This window comes from Sceloporus undulatus, chromosome 6 (assembly GCF_019175285.1).
Source record: "Sceloporus undulatus isolate JIND9_A2432 ecotype Alabama chromosome 6, SceUnd_v1.1, whole genome shotgun sequence".
NCBI lineage: Eukaryota > Metazoa > Chordata > Lepidosauria > Squamata > Phrynosomatidae > Sceloporus > Sceloporus undulatus.
The window spans coordinates 26,922,417-26,949,982 of NC_056527.1; the positions used below are offsets into that span (position 1 = coordinate 26,922,417).

The 27,566-nt window shown below is 41.1% G+C and overlaps 2 protein-coding genes across 4 annotated transcripts in view; one reads left to right on the top strand and one right to left on the bottom strand.

Moving 5' to 3' along the window:
- Positions 1–588, bottom strand: part of STAM (signal transducing adaptor molecule) — a 34,261-nt gene extending 33,673 nt beyond the window's left edge. Inside the window, exon 1 of the mRNA XM_042474851.1 lies at positions 397–588. Coding sequence (XP_042330785.1) covers positions 397–436 — 40 coding nt within the window. The 5' untranslated portion in view covers positions 437–588. The remainder of the gene's footprint in view (positions 1–396) is intronic.
- Positions 589–4,820: 4,232 nt separating this feature from the next.
- Positions 4,821–27,566, top strand: HACD1 (3-hydroxyacyl-CoA dehydratase 1). 3 transcript variants are annotated; one of them, XM_042475941.1, is made up of 7 exons: positions 4,821–4,998; positions 11,037–11,154; positions 13,883–13,901; positions 13,983–14,071; positions 19,257–19,378; positions 25,559–25,737; positions 26,307–27,566. In XM_042475941.1, the coding sequence occupies exons 1-7, from the start codon at positions 4,868–4,870 to the stop codon at positions 26,387–26,389; spliced, it is 741 nt and encodes a 246-aa protein (XP_042331875.1). In that variant the 5' UTR covers positions 4,821–4,867; the 3' UTR covers positions 26,390–27,566. The 3 variants fall into 3 exon arrangements, with proteins under 3 accessions (XP_042331875.1, XP_042331877.1, XP_042331878.1); XM_042475943.1 differs by having other exon boundaries at positions 13,986–14,071; XM_042475944.1 differs by having other exon boundaries at positions 13,989–14,071.

Below are 27,566 nucleotides of genomic sequence, written 5' to 3' on the forward strand. Positions count from 1 at the left end.
GCAGGGTATAAAAACAATAAGCAATAATAACAATATGTATGTGTATATGTCTGTATATGCATATCTATATATATACTATACTATATACAAACAAAACTATACACACTTCCTATCTGAGAGCATTGCTGAAGAAATCCCTCCAAAAGCCCCACTCAGCTGCCAGATGGGAAGACATGATATCATAGCCATAGCCATAGCAAGTACATTTCTATACAGTCACGATATTCCCAGGAGAGGCCTGACAAGGCTTCTACTCAGAGATCCCTAGCATGGAGCCTGGGCAGTTAAAGCGGACTCGAACCGGGTTGTTTCCGCATTGTCTGGGAAGCGGGACGAAACTCACAGGAAGCGCCGGGGGAAGAGGGATGAGGGCCGAGGCCTCCTCGCTCTACTCACCCACATCCTGGTCGAAGGGGTTGGTGGTGAAGAGCGGCATCTTTCCGAGGCGGGAGCCCGGCGGCGTTTGGGGGAAGATCCGCTCCTCCGGCCGCCCCTAGTCCTCCTGACCCTCAGAGCGACACAAACAGCAACAGACGCCGAAGAGGAGCGACGGAGGGAGAGGGAGGCCCCCGAGAGAGGACTAAGCCCCGCCCACAAAGCCCTCCTTCTCCCTCGAGCTCCGCCTCCTCTTCCTTTCCCTCTCGATTCTCCTCAGTCACTGGCAGGAACCGGCCTCGCGCACTGCATGCCGGGAAGGGACAAATAGGTGTCCAACGCACTGCCTGATTAAAAAAGCCAAGAGCCCAGTTCTGGGAAATGGAGACTTTTTAGGGCCAAAATACAATGCAGAAATAATGATAGAATAGAATAAGAATTAATAAATAATAAATAATAATAATAATAATAATAATAATAATAATAATAATTTTCCGCCTTTTCACACTCAGGTTCCAAACGCACTGCAGAAATAACCCAGTTTGCTTTAACTTGCCCTGGCTCAGTGCTAGGGAATTCTGGGAGCTGTAGTTTTATCGTGGCACCAGGGATCTCTCTCTCTCTCCCTCCCTCCTCCTCTCTCTCTGACAGAGAAGGCTAAACGTATCACAAAACTACAGTTCCTCAGAATTGCCTAGCCTTGAGCCATTTAGGGCAGTTAAAGCGGTCCCAAACCGGATTATTTCTGCAGTGTGTGTTTTGGACCTCAGTTAGACACCGCTTTAGCTGCCCTGTCTCTATGCTAGGGAATTCTGGGAAGTGTCTGTGAGACACTGAGCCTTCTCTATCAGAGAGAGCGCTGGTGCCACGATAAACTACAACTCCCAGGATTCCCTAGCACCGAGCCAGGGCAGTTAAAGGGGTCTCAAAGTGGATTATTTCTGCAGGGTATTTTGGAGTTCAACCTGTCCTATAAGCCGTATTCCCAGGTGCTTTGTGTATGTGGAGATAGGCTGAAATTATTCCTTCCCGCAGGCGTGGTTTAGACACCTACCGTGCCTCTCCACGAAGGACCCCTGGTTTTTTATATACAGTACTAAGGATTGGTGGCTGTATAGAAGTCAGGTCGAAACACACTGCAGAAATAATCCAGTTTAAGGCTGCTTTAACTGACCTGGCTCAGTGCTAGGGAATCCTGGGAACTGTATTATATTGTGGCACCAGAGCTCTCTGATAGAGAAGGCTAAATGCCTCACAAAACTACAGTTCTCAGAATTCCCTCACATTGAGCCAAGGCAGTCTCAAACTGGATTATTTCTTCAGTGTGTTTTGGACCCAAGTGTTGCAGTGTGGAGACTTCTTGTTCAGAGATATACCAATATACACTTTGTGTGTATTGTAGAATTAAAGTAGTTTGACACTGCTTTGGATGTACCGCACCACGCTATTATGCCACTTTAGCTGCTAGGGCTGCCTCCTGTGGAATTCTGGGCTTTGTAGTTTAGTGAGGCTTCTCTCTGACTGAGAAGTCTAAATTTCCCTCCCTAAACTACAAATCCCAGGATTCCACAGGAGGCAGCCCTAACAGTAAAAGTGGAATAATAGTGCTGTAACAGTGTAGCGTAATACTGAATTTTAACCATCATGGCTCCATCCTACAGAATCCTGGGTTTCGTAATTTGGTGAGATATTCATTCTGGTCTGTCAGAGAGCTGTGGTTCATCACCAAACTACAAATCCCAGGATTCTGTAGGATAGAGTTCAAAATACTAATGGGTACCTCTGCAATGTGGATACCCTCTTTGTTTTCCTTCACATAATTTCACCCAACTAGTCCTGCTTTCTTTCTGTATGGATGTCCTTTTCGCTTTTTGTTCCCACATTCTTGTCTGGTTCTTCCAGACGGTAGGTGTTCAATGTTACCAAATGTGTAACTCTTTCATCTTTTTCTCCTTAGTAGAGTTTACAAATCAGTGGAGAAGCACAGAAAGACATCAACAGCACCCCAGTAAAATTCAATGAAGACCTAAAGTAGAACAAGACAGAAGTGGAAACTAAGGGCCAGGTTAGATGTGTCAAAGGATAGCTTTATCTGTTGAAACAGAGCTGTCCCAATCATGGAGGAAGAGGCAGTTGAGAAAATCTGGTATTTGTAAAGTGAAAAAAGCATACAAATCTCATGAGCTGAACTTTCTTTGGTCCAAAGCACACTGCAGTTTGAGACTGCTTTAATTGCTCTAGCTCAGTGCTAGGGAATCCTGGGAATAGTAGTTTATTGAGGCATCAGAGCTCTCTTGGAAAAACTACAATTCCCAGAATTCCCTAGCATTGAGCCATAGCAGTTAAAGCGGTCTCAAGCTGGATTATTTCAATAATGTGTTTTGGACCCTTAAGGTCTTCTCAAACACGTCTTTAGGGCGAGGAGTTGTGGAAAGATAATTCATGAGCAGAGAGAAAATTTGCACACTTTATCCACCTGTTGTTTCTGCTTTAACAAAGCAGAGAACTCTATTCCATATTGAGTGGAGCCATTCTCCACTGAAACACAGCAGGAGATTGAAAACATACACTTCCCAGAAAGCCTGGGTGCATGGCTGCTGGTCCATGCTGGCTGGGGATTTGGAAACTGCAGCCCAAAAAAGGGAACATTTCGAGGCTGGGCATCTACCTTGGCTCTTAACCTTTCATGCTGTTGTTGTTAGCTGCCCTTGAGTTGACTTTGGCTCATTGCAATGAAACATCTCCAAAACTTCCTATCCCTTCTGCTCAGGTCTTGCAAACTCAGGCTCATGGTCTCCCTGACTGAGTCTAGCCATCTGGCTTGCAGTCTTCCTTTCTTTCTATTGCCTTTTACGTATCTTAGCATCATTGCCTTTTCTAATGAGTCTTTCCTTGTCGTGTTGTGGCCAAAGTACAACAACTTCAATTTAGTCATCCTGACTTCCAAGAAGAGTTAGGGCTTGATCTGTAGGATCCATTTGTTTGTCTTTTTGGCCGTCCACCATCAGCATTCTCCTCCAGAACCACATCTCAAATGAGATGATTTTCTCTCTGCTTTCTTTACTGTCCAGCTCTGTACATGATGACAGGGAATACAATGGTTTGGATGATCCCAACTTTAGTACCCAGTGTTATGTCTTTGCAGTTTAGGATATTTCCTAGTTCTTTCATAGTCTTCATCTGATTTCTTGACTGCAGTCTCTGCTCTGTTCAATATTTGATCCAAGGTGTGGGAATTCTTTGACTATTTCTATTTTATCTGGGATGAACTCATATGGTTCTTCTGTGGTCATTATTTAACTTTTCCTCCAGAGTTTTCTTCACTACCATGGGTTTTTTTTTTAAATTAACAAATTCAGTTTGCTCACTATTTATATGTCTCAAGTATATGTTTATGCATAAACAAAAGGGGAAAACATAAGCAGTCTCACAGACAGTTTTGTGCATGCCTTCTCTTTTTCACAGAGAACTATTCTGTAGAGTTTGCTGCCATGAGGTTTAATAATAAGCTAGTCTCTTAGGTGGGCTTAAAATAGTCCTAAATTATTGGAAAGTTAATAGATTCAGGATTCAGATCCATGCCCACTCCGGTCCACTTTGAAATGACCAGAACTGAAAAACCATTTGTGTTTCTTATTCCTTCTTATTAGGGCTGGGAAACGTCTTGGCCTTTTATATGCTTTTGCTTATACTCCTACAACTTGTTCCTGGAATTACTGGATTGGCTATGCTAAAAAAGCTCAATGGAAGATATAGGCTAAACGTCTGGAGAGACTAAGGTTCTACATCTCTACCATGATTTTTAAATTGGAGAATTTGCACGGAGTGTATAACATCAGCCTCAGACATATAGGTCTCTCCAGATGTCCTTGCGAGTGATTCCCTTTCAGTCTTTCACATAGTTATGAATTAGCACCTGACAGATCAGATGCAGGGATAGAGAAGACTGCCAATAGTTTCAGCCAGAGGTTGGCTGAAAGTCTGATTCAGTTCTAGTAGATACATTAGGAAAGGAAAGAGACTAAAGGCTGAACCTTAGTTTGATAATATTTTAACTGCCATGGCTCAGTGCTGCAGCATCCTGGGATTTGGAGTTTGTTATGGCACCAAGGCTTTCTGATGGAGAAGGCTGAGGGTCTCAAAAGAAACTACGAATCCCAGAACTCCATAACATGGAGCCTATGGTGGTTAAAGCTCTGGGCCCCACAACAAACTCCAACTCCCAGAATTCTATACCAAAGAGCCACAAAAAGAGTTGAAGTGCTACCAAACCGGGTTATTTCTCCAGTGTGGATGCAGCCTGAGTGTCCAAAGCGATGCCAGAAGATCCCTCGAGCTCCCTGCTCAGCTGGGAAGCAGGAGGAGGGAGGGAGGCAGGGAGGGACCTGGGCGGGGAGAGGCTCCAGCTGGCGGCCCCTCTCTCTCTCTCTCTCTCTCTCTGGGGGCTCTCGGCGGAGGGAGGGAAAGCAGCAGCAGCAGCAGCAGCAGCAGCATGGCGTCCAGCGAGGAGGACAACGGCGGAGGCGGCGTGGAGGAGAAGGAGGGCGGCCTGAAGCTGCGCCGGCCCCGGGGCTCCCTGACCACCGCCTGGCTCATCTGCTACAACATCACCATGACCGCCGGGTGAGTCCCTCTCTCTCTGCCTCCAGCCCCAGCCTCCGCTGCTTCTGCAAGGCAGCAGCCAGACCCCCCCCCCCCCAGTCCTCCTTTCCTACAGGCAGGGATTGGCCGTGTCCTCCATCTTTTCTGGAAGGTCCTCCACTTGGACCACGTCCAAGAAGCAGCCATTTCTATTTCTAGGGAGTGTCTTTAGAGTTTTATTGGGAGTGTCCTCCATTTTCCCTCCATGTCCTCCATTGGGAGCCCGGGGTGTCCTACATTTCTCTGGAATGCCTCCCATTCGGGGCAGGACTGATGCGAAGAAGCCTGCCTTGATCTTTCTGTGCGGCTGGGTCTTTGAGGGGAGGGAGGACAATGTCCTCCATTTCCCGGGGCCCGGGAGGGAGCGGGGGCTGAGCCTGGCCCGGCTGCCATTGCCTAATACGGTGCAAGGGCCAGGCATGCCTCTCTCTCTCTCTCCCTGCGACCCGGAGCGAGGTTAAGTATAGCCCCGGCGGCCCATGCTCGGAATGCCAGCCCAGGAGGACCAAGAGGCAGGCAGGCAGCAGGCGGAGGGCCAGAGTGCTGCCCTCGGCAGAATCGCCAACAGCCCACGCTTCTGGCTTCCCCTCCCCTCCGGCCAAAGGGGCAAGGAGAGGCAGACCCCCAACTAGGAAAGCCCCCGACTGAAGGGGCTGCGAGGAGAAGCAGGCCCCCAACTAAAGGGGCTGCTATGATGAGACCCCCCCCCACTAGAGCAGGCCTTCAACTATAGGGACCGCAGTGAGAAGCAGATCCCCCAAGTACAGGGATCCCCAACTAGAAGGGCTGCAATGAGAAGCAGATCTCCAACTCTGGGGACAACAGTGAGAACCAGACCCCCAATTCGGGGGACTGCAATGAGAGCAGACCCCTAACTAGACAAGACCCCCAACTAAGTGAGAAAACCCTGCCTCCAACTAGTGTAGACCCACAACTAGGGGAACAGAATTGAGAATCGGACCCACAGCTAGGGCAGACCTCCAACTACAGGGACTGAAGTGAGAAGCAGACCCCTGACTAGGGCTGGCTGGTGGGCTTTGTGGGCCTGGACACGCTTTTGGGGACATCGCCACTGAATGCAGTGGGCCCTCCTTAGCCACTGATTCCAGGGCCTGAAAATGTTTTAAATATATATGCATTCCAAAACACAAACCTTGATTTTCTAGATTTTACTTGAATGGAACTTGAGCATCCACAGAATTTGGTATCCACAGGGGCAGCAGGGGGGGGGGAGTCATGTCCTGGAACCAAACCCCAACAGATACCAAGGTCCCACTGCATTGTTGTTGTTGTTGTTTGAGCTTCAAGTTGTTTCCAACTTACACTGACCCTAATGTGAAACTATCACATGGTTTTCTTGGCGAGCTCCTTCAGCGGGGGTTTGCCAGGGTCTTCCTCTGAGACGGAGAAGGTCACCCAGTGGATTTCAATGTAATTCAGACCCTGGTCTCCAGAGTCATGGTCCAACACTACAACCATGTTGTCCCACTGTACAGTGAATTTTAATAATCATGGTAAGGATAGGAGGAACCAGTGTGGTGTGGAGGGTTGACTCTCAACATTTCTCACTATTAGCTGTACTGGTGAGGGTTACTGGGAATTATTGTTGGACTATAACTCCCAATATCCCTTACCAGTACAGCTAATAGTAACTGCCCTCGAGTTGGTTCTGACTCATGGTGGCTCTATGAATGAGACATCTCCAAGACCCCTGTCCTCCTCTGCTCAGGTCATGCAAAATCAGGCCTGTGACCTTCCCGATTAAGTCCATCCATCCATTGCATCTACGGGTGCGAGAACTGGAAAGTGAAGAAATCAACTCATTTGAGAGATGGCGCTGAAGAAGAGTTCAGAGGATACTGTGGACAGCCAAAAAGGCAAAGAAATGAGTCCTTGAGCCTGAATTCTTCATGGAAGCCAAGATGATGAAACTGAGGATTTCATACTTCTGAGAAAGCCTGACTCACTAGAAAAGATAATGCTAGGGAAATTAGAAGTTTTCTCCATTTTAATCAATGTTTGATCCAGAGTCTGGGAAATCTTTGACTCTTTCTATGTCCTCATTGTTTAGGCTGAATTTATGTAGTTCCTCTCTGGTCATTATTTTTGTTTTCTTTATGTTCAGGCTTGAGCCTGTATTTGCACTTTCATCTTTGACCTCCCTTAGTAATTATTCTAAGTCTGTGATGCTTTCTGCTAGTGGTATGGTATTGTCTGCATATCTTGGATTGTTGATATTCCTTCCTCCTGTCTTCACTCCTCCTTCTTCTATGTCCAAGCCTACTCTTCATATGATACGTATGTTCTGCATACAAGTTGACCAGATAGGGGAAAGGATGCAGTCTTGCCTGACCCCTTTGCCAATTGGGAACCATTCTGTTTTTCCATATTCTGTTCTAACAGTCGCCTCTTGTCCTGAGTACAGATTTCTCATCAGGACTACCAAATGTAGTGGCCCTCCCCTATATTTAAGAGTGTCCATAGCTTTTTGGGATCTATTCAGTCAAAGGATTTGCTATAGTCTATAAAGTGCATGCTGATTTTCTTCTGGAATTCCTTGGTGCGCCCCATTAGCCATTGTATGTTTGCCATATGGTCCCTAGTGCCCTTTCCTCAACCCTCTTGTACCTCTGGGATTGCGCTCTCGCTATATGGTTGGAGCATACTTTTGTTTGGGTGCGAAATTAGTGCTATGTTCCTTTGTTTGCTGAAGTCTTTTGTCTCTCCTTCCTTGTGGATTGGGATGAATATTGATCATTTCCAATCTGTTGGCCACTGTTTTCTTTTCCATATTTGTTGGCATATTTTAGTTATCACTAGAGGTGATTCTGTCTCTGTGGGTTGTAGCAATTCTGTTGGTATCATTCCTGATGATTTGCTCTTCGCAATATCTTATACAAGCTTCCACCTTGCTCTGTAGGATTTGGGGTTCATCTTTTATGGTTCTTCATTCCATCTGTTGTTCATTTTTTTCCCTCTCTTTTGTATAGCTCTTCTGTGTATTGCTTCCATCATTTTATTTATTTTTTGTGTGTTTATTTCTACGGGACTTATTGTTGAATGAAAACAGCAAAGATAGCAAAGATTTTGTGGACTTCACTTGCTCATTTTGTCATATGCATGGAGTGTTATGCAGAATTTTATGTGTATATATGCAGTACATGTGGAATTGTGTGGACAGACATAAATAATGCGTACATACAAACAATAAAATGCTTTTTATTGGCAGGTCAAATCAGACTATATTGGCTATGGTAATAGGTTGGGAGAGTGTGGCCCTTCAAATTATGTTGAAGTTCCCATCATCCCTAGGCAGCCTAGCCATTGGTGAGAATTGAGAAGCCTTCCAGAGGTTGTTTGACTGTAACTCCCAGCATTCCTTCCAAAGGACTATGTAGTAGTTCTATGAGTTAGACTTCAACAACATTTGGAAAAACGCACAATTCCCCCCTCTGTATTAGGGCCTTTTCTTCATATGCCATCACTGATAGAGAAGAAAGATCACATTTTATCAAACCTCTGAAAGGAAAATTAGAGCACACTAATAGTTTGGCTTCCGCCATCAACTGATTTACTGGTTAATTATCAAAATGTCATCAAAAAATACGGATCAGTTCTGTCTCTTGAATAGAATATTGTTTATTATTAGTAAATAGCACAGAGTACTTTCTTCTTAGTCATCTTTTCAGGATTCTCATAGAAGACCAAAATATCTGTAAACACACATTTGTTTACATAATACAGTATAAAGAAATATTTTATGTATTGGTAGGAACAGATTGTTTCTTTTGAGGAGGAAGGGAAGTTTTTATGTATGTAATTCAATCAAACAGAGTCGAAAAACAAAACAAAACAAAATCCTTGGATAAAACAGCTAGGATAATGTAAAACAGCTAGGATAGTGTAATAATACATAAAAGGTATGTTTTATCAGGAAAATAGATCACCTGGAATTCAGAACCTGAGTTCTGTAATTCTTAAGATTTATCATTGTAAATCTTGCTATGTTCTTTCAGGGCAGGGGAAGGCAACAGTGGCCCTCCAGACAGTGTTGGACTACAGCCCCAGTCATCCCCTACCATTTCCTATTCTAGCTAATGCTGTTTTAAGATATAACACAGAGGTGCAGAACCTTTGACCTTTCAGATGTTTTGGTCTACATCTGGAAAGCCAGAGTTTATCCATCCGAGATAAAATGCATACATGTTGTTTCTAAAATGCAAATTGTTCAGACCATTTTGAGGGATTCAGCATAGCAGACATGTGTTAACCTCAGTCTTAGAATATCTTTGTTTTTGCTAGAATTTTGAGATCCACAGACTGGAACCAGATGTAAAATACTACATTTGGAATTAAAGAATACTGAGCCCATTAATTTATTCAGTGTACCAGAAATGAATGACCAAAGGCCACAATCTTTCCATACACAAATTAATGCCTGGCCCTCCTTTCATTCTCAGCTTTCTTCATTTCAGCAGTGTAGCATATGGTAAGAAAGAATCCTATCTACCATCAGAATATAGCAGCATTAGATCTTGTTGTTAAACAGCTGAGAATAATGAATCTATAGCAGATTCACCACTAGATTTTAATCTGTCTTTCATCAACCCCTGTGATGCAACACCAGGTCAAATACATAGTCTCTGGTTTCAAGAGCAGGTCTTACCAAACAGTATGTTTCTTAGGCATGGGGATCATGTGATGCTCCAGATGATGTTGGACTGTAATGTCCATCAGCCCTAACTTGCTTGGGTAATGGTCTGGAATACTGGGAGCTGGAGTCCAACAATGATTTCAACTGCCAGTTTTTATATAGGCAATGGGAGGAAATAAACTTCTGTATCTATGTGATATGCAAGCTGCCTTCTTTTTAAACCTTAGACACTTAGAATTTTGCAGTGAGCATTTCTCAGTAAACATGAATGATGTCTAGTAGCCCATATTGTAAGATTGAGCCTTATCAGATCAAGCTCCATCTATGCAAAGATATTTCCAGTATTTTGAACAGATAAAATACAGATCAATAGCAGGCCTGAGTGGACTTTACTCAACTAATGTCCATTCATATATTGTGGCACAACATATAATATATTACTTCAGCTTGCTGTGAACCTCTGAATTCAGCGATCTTCTGTTTCAGGGGATAGCATGGTGAAAGACAAAGCAATTGAAAGCAGACTTCATTTGTAGGACTATACTAAATATGATAGAAAGATTGCTGATCAGAAAGTACTATTGCGTGTGTATTACATGTACTAATAGTGTGTACATAGAAGATTTTCTCCTAGAAAAAGCTGTTTTATTTCATTTCATGAATGAAGTCATTGTTTAGAAATTTACTTCCAGGTTTGGATGGAAAGAAGATGAGATATCTGGGGTTGCTTGCTCCCCTATGGATTGGCGTCATAGTCCGAATAATTTTCCTGCTTGAAGCAGCATCAAAACTACCTGTTGGTTCCCTAGCTAGGGAAAGCACTTTATAAAGCCCAGGGTCCCAATTCCTTCCTTTGCTTGTTCCTGGCTCTGGTGCAACTGCCTTGTGAAGTAGCACAGTTGCCTCATCTTGCTGCATTATACAGTGAGCACTGCATGGAAACATTGGATCTAGTGTTGGGTAGGTTTCTCTAGTCCTTTGCTTGAAATGAATCCCTTCTTCATCTGTTTGGAAAGGGCTCAGTTTCAAGTGGAGCATGTACAGCAGGTGAGATTAGAGAGAGGGTATTCATTTGACAAGTTGACATGATTTATTCAGGAAATGGCTTTCTTGAGCCCTTCTGCACTGGTGTCTCTTTTCAGTACATTCCATTTTCAGTCTCAGTATGGTTTGTTCATGAGTGAGTTCAATCTGTGCAATTGAAGGAACTTTATTAAATTGAAAAGGTTGTATTAAATACAGTAAATATCAGGTTCTGAGATGTTAGGCTTGGTGTACTGTTGATATGAAATATATATAAAAGTAGTTACTTTAATAGATGTAATGTGCGTACTTGCATTAAAGGTATTGTTTTCTCTTTGTCTAGGTGGCTGGTATTGGCTATTGCCATGGCACGGTTTTACATGGATAAAGGAACATACAACGGCCTATATAAAAGCATCCAAAAGACACTTAAATTTTTCCAGACTTTTGCTTTGCTTGAGGTAAGCATTTAAGTAGTGTATCTTTCTTGTGGGAGAGGGAATTTTTAGAATTCTTAAGAGGAGGTACAAAGTGTTCTTTATTTGTAATGAATAGTCCCCAGATTTCTCCTTGGGGTGTTTCAGCCAAATTGAATTTTTCATGCTAGTTTATAGTCTAACCTAACTGCCTTTGGAGTGCATGAGGCCACCTAGACAGAAGATGCTTCTTCTGTCTGGAGAACAGAAGATGCTTTTCAGTTTAGGGACACTAAAACAGCCATGGGCCACAGTATGTTGGCTCCTCAGTCAAAACTACTAGTTTCCATATACAGTGTTTATACTACTGTAGTGTTAGCTCAAGAAATGCTGTTCATATTTTGAGGTCATATAATATTTCAAAGTTCTCACTTTCAAATATTCTTTCCCACATAATTAGATAGCATGACACTGACAGGGTTGTCTGTTTTATTTTGTTTGTATACAACACCATGTATATTGATGGCACTGTACAGTTGCCCTCCATATTCATGGATTCTGCATTCACATATTCAAACATCCACAGCTGGAAGAATATTCTAAAAGAAATTCCAAAAAGTAAACCTTGATTTTGCCATTTTATATAAGAGAAACAATTTTACTACACCACTGTATATACTGGGACTTGTGCATCCATGGATTTTGATAGCCATGGGACATCCTGGAACCAAACTCCAGCAGACTAGCAAGGGCCACTGTATAAACAAATAAATATATGCCATCTACATAATTTTTAAACTGCAAAGCTCTAAGGGGAATATATATGCATGTATGTGTGTATGTGTATATATATGTATGTATGTATGCATAGACACATGCACATGCACACACAGGGCTGGGAAGGGATTTGTTTGTTTTTATTGTATTTTTTAAATTGTACTTCCATTGTTGTTAGCCGCCCGGATTCCTCATTGATTGGGTGGGATATAAATTAATAATTTATTATTGTTGTTATTATTATTATTACATACATATTCCACCTAAACATTAGGAAGAACTTCCTGACAATAAGAGCTGTTCAACAGTGGAATTTGCTGCTTTGGGAGAGACTAGAGTCTCCTTCTTTGGAGGTTTTCAGACAGAGGTTAGATGGCCATCCATCAGAAGTGTTTTGATTGTGTCTTCCTGCATGACAAGGGGTTGGACTGGATGGCCCTTGTGGTCTCTTCCAGTTCTATGATCCTATATGGATTTGATTTACAAGAAAATGAATAAAATGAAATGAATCCTTTAAGACAGTGGTGAAGAACCTGTGGCCTTCCAGACGTTCTTGGACCACAGCTGCCATCAACCTTGACCTTTGGTTTTCTTGGCTGCAGAAGATTGGAGTTGGAGTTCTACAGCATATGGAGGATCTCAGGGTTACTGTCACAAGTTATAAAACTTTCTTAGCCTCTGGTATGCAGGGGCGAAGAACTTAAGTAGCGTTATTCTTGGTTCAACTACCAGCTTTACAGTGACCTTTTCCATAGTTATTGCCCCTTAATAGATGATGAAAGAAGCTGTTTGTTTGCTGGGTTAGAATACTGTGGCTGTATGTATGACTACAAATATTCCTAAAAATGTATCAATGTGAACAACACTGTGCTTGTAACTACTACCGATTAGGTATTAACATCATAGCTAATAGTTTTCAAAGGGCTAGCCTCTTTGTCTCTATCAGGATAACAATAAACCCCTGGAGCTAGTAGATTTATTTTAGCATCACTTTCACAGATTACAATCTGTGTCTTCAGATGTATCATGTACTGTACAATAGTAAACAGATACGGAGTGTACATGTTTGTGGGAATGTTATCAACATGAAATAGGATGAAAAAAACAATTGTATTACAAGTTGAGCATCCCTTATCCAGAATTGTGAAATATTCCAAAATCCAAATTTATCCACATGGGTAGCTGAGTTAGTGAGACCTTTGCTTTCTTATAAACACTTACTTTGTTTCATACACAAAATTATTTAAATTTTTATGTGTAAAATTATCTTCAGGATATGTGTATAAGGCGTATATGAACCATAAGTGAATATTTCTTGGGTCCTATCTCCAAGATATATAATTATGTATATGCGAATATTCCAAAATCTGTGGGGGGGGGGATGATATTCAAACGTTTCTGGTCCCAAGCGGTTTGGATAAGAGAGACTCAACCTATATTCACATTGGTCATAACCAGGGGTAGGCAACCTGCGGGCCGAATGCGGCCCGGCAAGGCCTTGGGAGCGGCCCCAGCCTGGTCCTGCCGCCGATTGCCACTGGAGCCTTTGGGGGGCAATTGTCTATAGAAGCCTCTGAAACATGCAATTATATTAACATTTTTTTTAAAAATCAGCAAATTTTTTCACGTGTCCTCCATTTTTTTTAAAAAAGTGTCTTCCATTTGAAAATTTTGTCCTACATTTGTCCTGATTTATTTATATATTTAATTTTTTAAAAATCTATTTAATTATTTATTTTTTGGCTTCGGCCCCCCAGTTGTCTGAGGGACTGCAACCTGGCCCCCGGCTCAAAAAGGTTGCCTACCCCTGGTCATAAGTGTTCTAATACAGTAAGCATAAACATAGTAAGTGTATCCTTTTTTATGTTTATTCTTATTCAGTAGAGAAATCTTGTAGCACCTTTGAGACTCAAAGAAAGCATGAGTTTTCGTAGACTTCAGTCTAATTCCTGAGATCCTTTTAACATAGACACTCTTTCTCTGTTTAAATTTGCAGATAGTCCACTGTGCAGTTGGTGAGTCTTTGTTTTGGTTTCTCAATTAACTAAGTACAATCCTGCCCTAGGGGACAAAGATGACATGTTTCTCTTTTTAAGGAGTAGTGCGCACTTCAGTGCTTGTGACTGGGGTCCAAGTGAGTTCCAGAATCTTCATGGTGTGGTTTATTACACATAGTATTAAGCAGGTAAGTGTCAGGAGAGTCATTTGCTCTTTCAGTTTACATATTCCAGGAAAGGGCTGTGTCTGGCCTCCAGAAGTTGTTGGACTAGAACTCCCATAATTCCTCACAATTGGCTGTAGTCACTAGGGGTTATGGAAGTGGTGTGCAGCAACATGACCATATGTTCCCCACCCTGAGCTTTATTATAGCAGTAGTGAAGCATGTTTTGGTGACAATTTGTCATTTGAATAAGAAAGACTACCACAATATTAATTGAAGAAAATGAGTTAAAGAAGATCAATCAAGTTGAAACATACAGTTCAAGATCCTGGGAATGAATGTCTGGTTACTATCTTGTCTGAATTGCTTGTATCTTTCACATATTATTGTTTTCTGAGCTTTCTGTACATCATATGTGGACTCTAGTACATTTATAGTGTTTTGTAAGTTGGCATGTTTTTCAGAGTCAAAAGTAGTCCCATCTTCAGGAGGTCTAACTCTCAGGAGGTTGAGGATGACTGTAACTGCAGACAGAACTTTAAGTTCTTCATTTGCATCTCCATTACACGTGGGAGACAAGGGCTTAAAGGCCATCGGAGATGGATATCTGAGCTGTGTTGGCTTGCTGCCTAGTTTGCTCTCTCTATGAAACAAGATCAAAGGCTGACGCAATTCTTCCTCAGCCTATTCAACCAAGCTTTGGCTGTTTCTGTTTCAGAGAGAACTTAAAATTAGCACATGTTGAGTAGACTAAGTGGAAATAAGCCTTAATATGAATTATGTTTTGTATAGATGATTTCAGTAGTTTGTACTAATCCTGTTCTTTTTCACACATTTATGAACTACTGCAATCTATTTTTCCTAGGCTTGATATGGGTATCCTTAAGCTTCTAACATGCTGGAAACCAGAGGCAGATAAAGAAATGAACCCAATCCTATGCATGTTTGCACTGAAATAAGTCCTATTTGAGTTGATTGGTTTTAGCTCCCAAGGAAGAGTATGTATGATAGGAGTCATGCACAATCTGCAACTACTTCGTTGTCTGTGCTTTTTCAAAAGCATTAAGTATTTGCTTTGGCATCACTTTTATTTCAGAGATTCCAAAAATGATTTCGGTCAAGTCCTAGTACTTGATGCAAAGGCGATTATATAACCCAAGTTAATAAATTAGATCTAGGCTTAGTCATATCTTCAGCAGATTTTATGAGCTCAGTAAAATTTCTGCCATTCACCCTGAACTTACATGGTATGTGATTTTAGAAGATATGCAAGGTCAGGTCTGGTTAGTTCTCAGATAAGAAACTACCAAGAAATGCAAGGTTAGGAATAATCGTTTGGAAACCCTGGAGATTTGCGTGTCTGGTCAAAGTTGACAATATGGAGTTAGACAGAGCAATAATCTGGGTCTGTATCCACACTGCATAAATAATCCAGGTTGACACCACTTTCACTGTCATGGCTCAATACTCGGGAATTCTGAGATTTGTAGTTTTGTGAGATATATAGCTGTTTCTGTCAGAGAGCACTGGTACCACAACAAACTACAGTTCCCAGAATCCCATAGCATTGAGACAGTCACTTAAAGGGGTGTCAGCCTGGATTATTGATGCAGTGTGTATGCACCCTGAATCAATAAAGAAGTATCCCATTTCCACCCCTAATTATCCATCACTGTGGCCTTTGTGACGCCCTCGTCATGTGCTAGGGTTGCCTCGGGACGGAGTGCCCACACGCCCCGCAACCTTAGCACGTGACGAGAGCATCACAATGGCAGCGCCCTGTATACATGACCACCGCCATTGTTGTGTAAGTGCCGCGCAGCGCCCGCACAACGCCGCACAACACTTATCTAACAAGTGCACCAATGGCACACTTGTTATGTCGCCACCACGGCTTGAGAAGAACCCGCTGTTTGCAGATTCTTTTTCCGCCACTGGGAAGGCGTGCAGTTTGGCGGCTGCAGCTTCCCTCCGCCAGAAAAACAGGCACTGGGAGGCTGCCCTTTTTGGGTGGTCTGTACCACGCCTATATTTTAAAAACAAAGTCTTAAAAATATTATAATCATTGAGCTTAATGGGTCTATTGGAAATTAGGAAAGCAATTGTAAACTGTTTACTATGGAATCTCGATGAAAAATAAGTATCACTTTTGAATTAAACATGATCAGAAGTGCCTTGTAGAGCTGACTGGATGATATGCACTCTTTCCTACAGCATTTCCAGTGTACAGAATGTTTAAAACTATCTCATGACATAGTGAAATGATTGGTTGTCTGATATTACTATTATATTTAAGGTCTTGATATATCAATGAATCCTGGCCTTAGGGTCCTCTATGTGTATGTACCTTCAAGTTGCCTGTTGACTTAGAGCAACTCCATGACTTGCATAGGGTTTTTTACTCTCATATATTTGGGAGGAAATTATGTGTTTGGAGGGAGTACTGTATGATGATGTGCGTTAAAAACTAACCCTGAGTTATTGAGCTCTCTCGCCAGCAGATGGCACTTAGCCATCTCTTTATATGAGACAAAAATTTCCCAATTCCTTATTCTCTTAAAAAATACACAATACTAGAAACATCTTGAGTTGGGGCTTCTTTTTTGTATAGTCATCTGTGGCCTCATTTTAGTACACTTGAATACTGTGTCCTTTGCTCAGGACAGTTTACTTTTCCCCCAGGTTAAAATATTCAACATTCCTTTTATGGCATCAGTAGAAATGGCTCTAGGGAAGAAGAAGACTTGGGGGCGGGATGGGGGCTCTCATTCATAGAGTCACCATAAGTTGGAATGGACTTGATGGCAGTAAACAACAGAAGCAACATTGAATTCATTCCCGTATTGGCAACACATGAGTAAATAAAGCCAGACAAATTAGGAGTGAGACTGATGACATAAGACTTGAAGAGTGAAAGATGAGAGCCTGTCCAGTAGAGAGAGAATTCCAGAATAGCACAATATTTTGACTGGCATCACCTAAAACTTTACAAAGTGACCAAATTCTTGAATTCATCAGAAATCTAGAGACAGCTGGCTCTTAAGTATAGAAGAAGCACGATAAAGCAGCAGGGAAAAATAATATTGTTGAGTATGATGAAACCCCCAATTGCAGCTGATAATTAAAATTGAACAGGAGATATGTTATACAATCCTAATTAAGTTAGAGTGTGCTAGACTTTGCTTGGTGCAAAACAGATTTCAGGCTGCACCAAGAATACTTTTTACTTGAAAAGTATTCCTTTGAAAATATAAACAGGTAAGCCTCTACTCACAACACACAGGTCCCTTGTAAGGTAAAAATGTGAAGTTTCTTTTTGTCATATGGATCTGTGTGCATCTTTAAGAGAGCCTTTTGGATTTGAAAAGCAGTCCATAGGGCAAAGAATTTAGCACACTTTCTTCCACTCGTACCAAACGTTACCCCTTGAAATTCTCAGTCCTTCGCATTGATAATTCCTTTAAATTGGAACATTTCTTAGGAAATTCAGGAAATGGAAGCACATTGTGTCTCCTCTATCTTGTACAGCAGGGGTGAAGAGCATTGTGGCCCTCCAAATGTTGAATTGCTTCTCCCATCATCCCTCACCATTGGCCAGTTGCCTAGGGCTTATGGGATGTACAGTTCAACAGATCTCCCAGCCTTGTTGGAAAAGGGCTGCGTAACTTGGCCTTCATGATTATTCTACATGTCTTGCCAGCTATGAAGGTTTCATTTTGATCGAAGCTGAACTTCTCATTAAACTAATTCCATTCTGTCCATCTTATCTGTGTGGTACTGAACATAACTATTATGTGTCCTTGCTTGTTTGTTTTTTAGTATCTGAAATTGCTAGGAGCTGTACTTAATAATGATAACAAAGCAGGATAGACCCTGCTGGTATTTCATTATATTAATCTTTATTAAAATCACATATCTGTGCTACTATACATGGATACAGATTTTTTTTTCAACAAAAGGGTAAGCATAATTGTTCATCTGCTTCCCAATGCATGCTGAAAGAGGAATTCTTTACACAGTGGCAGGTATGATAAGAGGTAGGATATCAACATGGATGGGCTTTTTCTGTGGCCAATACAAATTCAGACACTTGTGCAGATAGTAAAGGACAGCTATAGATTTCTGCTCACTTCCCTCATTATCTCTGTTTATGGTCAATAGTATATGGCGAAGGTAAATGTTTCCCAGAGCTAATTTCTTCTTACTGAGAATCCTAATTTTAATTTAAAGGGAGGGGGAGCTATTATCAGTGGATCTGTTGTAACTCAACTGTTGTCTCATCTCTTTCTCCCCTGTTTTTTGGCACTTCTGCTGGCAGATTCTTGCCAGTAAAGCACTTCAGCCAGTTGATTGCTCTGTCAACAGATCTCTGAGATCAGCTGGAAAAGGCAGGTTCTGTCAGCAGAAAAGGGTTTTGCCTAATTAAATTGTTCTAAGACAAGTGCATCTTGGAGTTAGGATTGCACCCCAAGGAGTTGGGAAGAGGGTCCAGGCCCTGCAATTCAGGAACCCCACTTAAAAGCATTCTTAGTTTGCATATCTCACCTAGTTAACAGGCCCCACTGAGGATGCTGTACCCTGAGAACCTGCAAATCCCAGCACCAGCTCTTGAAAGGAAAAATGGAGGAAATGGAATAATGGAAATAAGATTTGTTTTAGAAGTGCCCGGGTAAAGTCATGGGGATGGGGACAACATGCAGGCAAAGTTGGGGAGGAGGGCAGGGAGACCTGGTTTGTAATATTTTAAATGCTGTCAATGTTACATTTACCAACTCTTGTGGGCACAGTTCTATGTACATTTACCAGAGGCTAAGCTTCCTGAACTCAATGGGACTGGATTAAAAAGTACAGTATACAAATTATGCTGACAAGGATAACTATGCTAACAGTGGTTAGCCAAAACAACAACAACCAACTGTTTGGGAGGTTAATTAAAAAGATCACCTGACTAGAAAAGGATTGTAAACTTTAAAACAGTCTGTATTGTTTGTGTTGTTTGGGTAATTTTGTTCCTTTTCTGTTTAGTAGGCAGTTTTTCTGTTTAGTAGGGAATTTTTTTAGTGGGGTTTTTTTTAAAGAAAAATAATTACTGCATATGAATTCTTTTTTAAAAGTGAGGTGGGGTTGAGTGTGCTTTCTGAGTTTGTCTTTCCAAACGTTATTGCCATTTTAAGGAAGCAGAAATTATTGGTGCTTTATACTTCTACAGATCCAGAATGAGGAGAGCGTTATTCTTTTTCTGGTCGTATGGACTGTGACAGAGATTACTCGATATTCCTTCTACACATTCACTATGCTCAACCACTTGCCATACTTCATAAAATGGGCCAGGTGGAGAATGCCTTGCAGTTTAGTTTCTCATTGATCTGTGCATGTTTCTTTCATGCATGCTACTTCAGTGAAGAATTACATTACTGTGACAGCTTGGTTTGTGTGGATGGTAGCTGATTTGTTTTCAAAATAGTGTTTTAAGTTCATATTACTGAATATGTTTTAAACACAGAGTTTCCTGCTAACTACTGTAACTTATCATAACCTATCTTTAAGTTGCTTATATTTTTTCAATATACATGTGTGTCTTCTGAACATTACATATTAAATAAAATAGAAAAATATTTATTTACAGATATTTCTGTAGCTTCCCCCTCTCCTTGCTAATGTGCCATGTTAGGATGCACCAAATATTTTTTCTGGCTGAAATGCAATAGTTGCAAAGTGTAGAATCTGTGCAAAATCTGGCTTGACCTTTGGTTTGAACTGGAGACCAGGGTTCAAATCCTTGCTCAGCCATGGAAATCCAGTAGGTGTGCTTGAGCAAGTCACACTCTCTCAGCCTCAGAGGAAGGCAAACTCCCTCTGAACAAATCTTTCCAAGAAAATTCAGTGGTAGTTTCCCTTTAGGGCCTCCATAAATTGGAAATGTTTTGAAGGTGCACAACAACAACAGCAAAGTGAATATGGGATTGCTGCTTCAGTTGCTCACTATGTCGCTAGGCATGTATCTCATTTTTATTAGAAAAATGGAAAAATCCCAGCACACTAACATATTTTGGAAGACTATGAATCTTACTGCTTTTGTATCAAAATATTTTTCTCTCAAACTGGATCTTTTCCCTTACCTTTTGCAGAGCCTAAGTTCTTTTCTGTACAGAGATCAGTAGTCTTTTACATACAGTGAAAAGATGATTATTTTATTATTATTCTGGTGGCTTCTCAGTTAGGCATTTGAAATGCATTTTGCTTGAAACTGTACTTGAAGGCAGCCAAGAAATTTCAAACTGCATTGAATGCAGCTGCCTGAATTTTTAGTGATATAAACAAATAGGATCATGTTGAAGTGGAGGTTGGAAAAAGTTGGCCTTCCAGATGCTACTGGATACAGCTCCCATCATCTCTCACTGTTGGCTATACTGGCTAACACTGCTGAGGGTTACAGTCCAGAAGCATGTGGAGGGTGCTTTTCTATCTCTTGAATACCATGATTTTTAAGAAGTCTGCCTATTTGCTTCCAAGGTGTTTTCCTTTAAAGCCCCAAGTGCACTTGGAATATAAATGTGTGAAAGAGCTAATATCCCAGTAACAACTTCCCTGTATCTTACCATCTTTAGAGTAGTCTTCTTTTGCCTAGGGAAGCTTGCTTTGTTGGAATTACACAACAGCACCTTCTCTCCGATCATGCCATGTCTCTGGAATGCCATCCCCACTGAAACTATATGGGCAAAGATGCTGCCCTCATATCTGTGTCAGATTAAAAGTGGCTGTGTTTGGCTGGGCATTATAAAGCATGTTGCTGGCTTGAGTTTAATGTTCTCACCTTTCCATACCTCTGATCTCTTTTCACTGCACCTTATATAAAAGTTTATCATACTGGTAGAATATTTTGGTTCTTTTGTTTGTTTACCACTTTGAAAGTGGAACATTTTAATAGATGAAATGTTTGTGAACATCTATCCATTTATTACACCTCCAGTTTTGGCATGCAAGTAGCTGTGCATGTGGTATTCTCTCTCTTTATGAAACATGAGCAGAGCTCCTGGCTGACAGTGGCTGTGAAATGAGTGTGTTGTGTTGGCCCTGTCTAACCCTTTTAGTAAATACCAGTCCAACACACTCTCAAGAAATAATCCAGTTTGAGACTGCTTTAACTGCCCTGGCTGAATGCTAGGGAAGTCAATATTTAACATTTAAAATTACCTGGATGACAAGGTCTGGGCACCAGGAAGAAATTCTGGCAAAGGCTTCTTTGTGAGAAAGTGGGAAAGCAGGAATTTAAACTCTGGTTTAAATTCCTTGTGAAAAAGTGGGAAACATAGGGGTGAAACAGATGGGCAAAAATAAAGTGGCTTCCAACAGCTTTGAAAGCAGGGTGTTTAGACAACTCATACCTTCAAAGCAGGTAGAAACTGGACTGAACCACAAACCAAGGCTAAAAACTGGAGCAAAAAATAACCCGACTCAAGGTAGCAGATGTGCATCTTTGTGCCTACATATAAATACCTTAGTGCGAGGCTGCAGCAAAGCAAAGAAAAGAAAGTGCAACAACTCCAATGGATTTAATTACAATATATACAAGCCACAGTCCAACGAAGGGGCATGGAGTGAAAGGGAGAGGCTCCATGATAGTGCTTTGCCAATGTGTCACTTGGCACACCAATGCCCCAATGCCTGTACAGGCAAAGCATCACACATGCAATTGTGTGGCTGTTCAAAGGGGTGACCATCCAATCAGATGGCATCTGAGCGAATGTGGGAGATACATGTGGGATCTCAAGCAGTGTGTTTGTGTGATGGTGCACATGTATGATAGGCAGGCCACAAAAAAAAATTATCGAGCACATTGGCTTCATGTCATGCCATGCAGTCAGGCCATGTGCATTTGGGCCACCTTGGGAGTGGGCCGTGTGGGCAGCAGGATTTCGACCCACTGTGTGAAAAGCAGAATTGATCCACTTTTTCCTGCCCATATGTTCCAGCCCATAGTGAGGCAGGAATCTCAGTTCTGGCAGAGGGTTCCTTGTAAGAAAGTGAGAAGGCAGGAGTTTAAATTCTGGTTTAAAGTCCTTGTGAGAAAGGCTCCCCAGATCACGCCAAAAGGGTGGGCTGTTGGCACCCAGTTTTCCTCCAGAGGGACGCTGCAGCAGCCAAATCGTGTGGCATCCTTCTGGGTCAAAAAGAACCCGAAAAAACTGGGTTCTTCTTGGCATGTGCGAGCGACATCATCAGTGCACCATTGGTGCACTGTGACACATCTATGACTCAAGCACAGCGCCCAGAGGTATGGATGCTGTGCTGCGCTTGCTTCATGAAAGAGAGCACCATATGTACGGTCTTGCATAAAGATGGTGCCGCCCATACGTGCAAGGGTTCCGGAGCATGTGGATGCTGCGCACCCCAAAACCCTAGAATTGGCCCCAGGCTGCCGCAAACTGGTAGTCTGTACTGGACCTGAGTAAGGCAGAAATTTAAATTCTGGCAGAGGCTTCCTTGTGAGAAAGTGGGAAACTGAGTGAGGCAGAAATTTAAATTTTGGGAAGGGCTTTCTGATGAGAGAATGGGAAATGGAGTGAGGCAGGGTTTAAAATTTTTGCAGGAGCCAAATCCCACCTTCACATCACATTTTGTGAAAAAAATTAAGTTCTGACTGTGATGGGATTTACTTCCATTGGGGAGGGAGGCATCACCTTGTTTGTGTTTGGCTAGGCATTTTAAAGCATGTTGTTGGCTTGAGTTTCATTTGGTCAACTTTCTCCTGGGACTACTTCTCAGCCAGGCCATCCAGGTTTAAAAAATTAAATTTTCCTTCATTCTAATCCATGGATGTTGAACCCTCGGATACCAAAAGCCCACTGTATCTCTTCTTGAGTTGAAACATAAGGAAATGCCTAATGCCATGCAAACTATTTGTCAATCTAGATCCATATTGTATATCCTTTCAAAACTGTCCCATTTCATCATAGAAGACCTTTGCATTGTTTGCTATGCTAGTTTCTAATTGGAGACATTGAACCTGGGATTTCTAGTATGCAAACCATTTGCAATACCACGTCCTCATATTGTGAGAATACTACAGAGCAAACATATGACTATATGTATTTATATTTGAGATTTCCTGAATGGCAGGGGGTTGGACTGGATGGCCCTTGTGGTCTCTTCCAATTCTATGATTCTATGTTTGTCCCATGTGCATTTTTCTTAGATTCCAGAATCCATTTCCCCTTCATTACATCAATCTGTGTCACAGTTCTTGCACTGTACTATTTTTAATGGTTCAAGATTTCTGATGTTTGCTGCCAGAAAAGCTTTGCTTATATTTCCTTAATAAAATCAATAGAGCTTAATCGAACTTAGCTTCACTCTACAGTGGTCCCCTGTGATTTGTTTCTACTGTTCCTAAACCTTATTAATCAGTTATTCCTTTTTCTTATACCATTTTCCTTAATGCTTACTGAATCTTATACAGTCCATTACAGTTGACCTCTGTGCTCTCTAACTCCTGCAATTCCTGTGAGAGTTTCAAGTTCCATGGCTGCCATTTTAACTCTCATCTGTTTTGGTCATGGAATGCATATTATGCATGTCTTTTGAACCTTGGACAGAACTCATGTTGCCTTTCTCCAGTCTGAGCTCAAGAGACTAGTTCTTTATGAATTACTGCATTTGCATGCCTTTCTTTGTAGGGAAATGCTTCAGAGTGTTGCTGCTAGCCTATTAAAAATGTATCCAGTTTGTAAACTGATAAAAATAAGAAAGTATTTTTTTCCAAAACTATCAGATTCTTTCAAAACCATTGTTTTCTGTTGTTAAAATGGGCCATGGAATTGCAAATTGCTATACTGTACTTGCACACTTCATAAATATATTTCCTAACTTCATTACAGATGCATTCACAGATGTATTTACATTGTGTTGATTTAGAAAGATGTATTAGTTTTAGCTGGACAGAACTCAAGTACAGATAGATTCAAAAATCTTTAAAGTCAACTAGGTGTTTCTCATGAGATCAAAGGCACACATTTGTTCATATAACTCCAGAAATCTTGTAGGGTATAATAAATGTCCATCACAGCCGAGTGACTGCGCTTTCTTTCTTCATTTTTTAAATATATTAAATATATTATTATCTGTTCAAGTGTAACAAACTTTAGAACATAATCTTGTCTAAGCTTCCTTGGGCCAGGAAATTAGAGTTCTGAATTAAATGAATTCACCCATTAAATGAAGTTCAGTGTTATAACAAATCAGAGTATTTTTCTTGATTACCAAGGTCCAAAATACACTGCAGAAATAATCCAGTCTGAGACTGGTTTAACTGCCCTGGCTGAATAGTAGGGAATCCTGGAAATTGTAGAGTTCTCTGACAGAGGCTAAATGTATAACAAAACTACAGTTCCCAGAATTCCCTAGTATTAAACCAGGGCAGTTAAAGTGGTCTCAAATGGGATGATTTCTGCAGTGTGTTTTGGACCTAAATTAAATAGGATTGATGGCAAAGGGAGAGAAAATAACATATAAATGATGTCCTCCTCCCTTATCACTAGTTGAATTAAAAATACAGGCGGGTTACATACTGCCGAGAAGCAGCGCTGTCCCGCCACCACCGCTTGCGGCGTCCGGGAGCCGCAGCTGCCACACCACGGGGCTCCCGGACGCTCAGAGGAAGGAGCGCAGAAATCGCGCTCCTTCTCGGGCCCCGGAAGAGGCGCCGCAAGTACCAAAGGGCACACTCGCGGCGTCACTTCCAGTGTGCCACGTGCAGACTCAGAGCGTCCATTACGTCAATATGGCGGCGGCTGTGTGGAACGGCTGCCACCATATTGTACGTATTGAATACATATTAGGGTTAGGGGGGTGCGGAAGTACCGCCCCTTCCTAACCCTAATACGTATTCAATACTTATTTTTTGGCGGTCTATAACCCGCCACAGTCTCCAAAATGAAGAGGTTTGGTTCTTGGTGATTTCTCCCAGTCAACCAGCTGGTGAGATTTACCTTCCAACTGTCCCAATTTGGCAGGAACAGTCCCAATTAATCCTGTGTCATCCCACTTTTTCAGTTGCATTTAAAATGTTGCAGTTTCTCATTCCTCCTGTCCTTTTCTTTGTTTGCCCTCAACTTATTTCCATTGATACAAACTGAGTTCAGAATGGAAATATAGTTTGCACTCAGTTAACTTAGCTGGAATGAAAGGAGAGGAGAAGATGGAAAGAGAAGAGGAGGAGATGGTGGTAGCTCATTCATCTTGAACTTAGACATCTCAAAGGCGCATTTTTGGGTTGGACTAGTACATTAAGGGTCCTTGTTAGACTTAAGACATGCATGCAGAGCAATCCTGTGTGTGCTTTCTTCAAGGGAATGCTGTTGAGGTTTATGGAGCTTTCAAGTAAGTGTGTGTAGGATTTCAGTGCTAACCTCCTGTCATGTAGTGGTTGCTGCTCCTGGAGACCAGGAAACACCAGCTGTTCAGAGAGAAATTCTTAAAGCAATTTCTTTTTTCTTTCTTTCTTTCTTTCAGGTACAACTTGTTCATTATCTTATATCCAGTAGGAGTTGTTGGGGAGCTTCTAACTATTTATGCTGCCTTACCCTACGTGAAGAAGTCAGGCATGTTTTCAGTGAGACTTCCCAACAAGTATAATGTCTCTTTTGACTATTACTACTTTCTTCTCATTATCATGGCCTCCTATATACCATGTAAGTGTCAATGGAAACTGTTGTTTTTACTTGTACATCAGCTACACAAATATTAATAATAAAGTTTTGCATATTGTTTTAATTCACTGCTTTAGTGATTCATTACATCACTTTGGGGTCAGTGACAGGGTTTATGCTTCATATGCAGTAATCCCCAGGTGAGTGTCCAGAATCCCCATTTAAGAAGGATTTTAGATATCAGAGCTAGGACAGTCCTTAATTTTTCTAAGGGCCTTGGAGAACTGTAGTCCTTTGGACTAGACAGTGGTAGGGTAGCTTACTTAATGTGTACTCTATCCCTCCAAGAATCTGAGAATGGCATGCAAAAGGTTATCTCACAGCATTTATTAACTGCATTATTGTTGAACAGCTTACTCAGATATTTTTCAATTAAGAGAATATTTCTATTCAAGGGCAATATGCATTAAACTAAAGCAAGTCCAATTTTTAAAGATATGGTCACTCTAGCCATCTTGTTTCCTAGTGAACTAATAAAAGATAGACACACACACACATATATTTGATATATTTAACATATTCTATACTTCTTTTATTTTCTTCTTCAACAGTGTTTCCACAACTGTATTTTCACATGCTCCGTCAAAGAAGAAAAGTACTTCATGGTGAAGTGATTGTAGAAAAGGACGATTAAAACAGCCCTTGTTATCCATGGTGCTTTTTCAGAGTAACTAACCAAATCTGTAACAAGTTGCACAAGTCCAGATTTGAAATCATGGAACAAGAATAAGCAGCATATACAACCAACATAGGTCATATATTTTGCAATACCAATATTGCAAATAATGCAAATGCTAATATTTTGAGACTTGAATTTTCATTTGTCATTTGTGTTTCTCCCATTTTCTTTTAGATAAATTATTTGGTTCCAATCACACAGACATAAGAAAAGTTATGTTTGGTCATTGCAAAAACAGTTTAGGATGCTTTTGGTCACAACTTCTGTGGACACTCAAACTAAATTGGGAAGCTGTTCTGAAAATTGTTACCCTTGATTTTACATCATGATTCTTGCCAGTGGCTAAAAAACAGGTACATAAGTCACAAAAGACTAACTGACCTATGTTCAACCTTTCAGTGCTTCATGATGCTTTGTTCAAGAAAGCTGTCAAACATTGAAATGTCATTTCATGGGTAGGAAAGAATTCAGCTTCATCGTGGTGATGGTACTAAAAAAAATCTGGGTACATATAAAACATCATGCTTAGCACAGTGGATCCTGGTCTATTTATTTTTTAAAATAGCAGGCTGATTAGATTCTCCTCCCCCCCCCCTTTTTTTTTTTTTAATATCTTATAATGAGAATTCATAAACTGTACCTTCATCTTTGTGGGTTTTTTTAAAAAAAATCTAAACTTACATTAATTAGGATAATTTTACTGATTGCATATAATTTGAATGGTTTTAAAAGCATCTCCTTGAAAATAACGAACTGTGCTCTTTGCAAATAGGGGTGGCAGAGGTCTATTTCAGTCCTAAACACTCTGACAACCTAAGAACCTTTTCTAAAAGCATTTGCCCATTTAAAGGAATTAATTTATGGATACATGCAGTATTTTGCTGTCAAAAATATATTCCTTATTCATAGAATAACATTTTAAAAGTTCATTTCTTCAAATAATTATGATAGAAATATTCTATTCCTTTTTAAAACAGCAGGTACAACTTTGAATATGAGTAGACGACTACACTCATCCCTCCACATTCGCTGGGGTTAGGGGCACAGGACTCCTGTGAATGTGAAAAAACCACACAAAAAATGCTATGTTTTTACCTGAGACACCTCTCTAGGAATTTCTAGTGCAATTTTG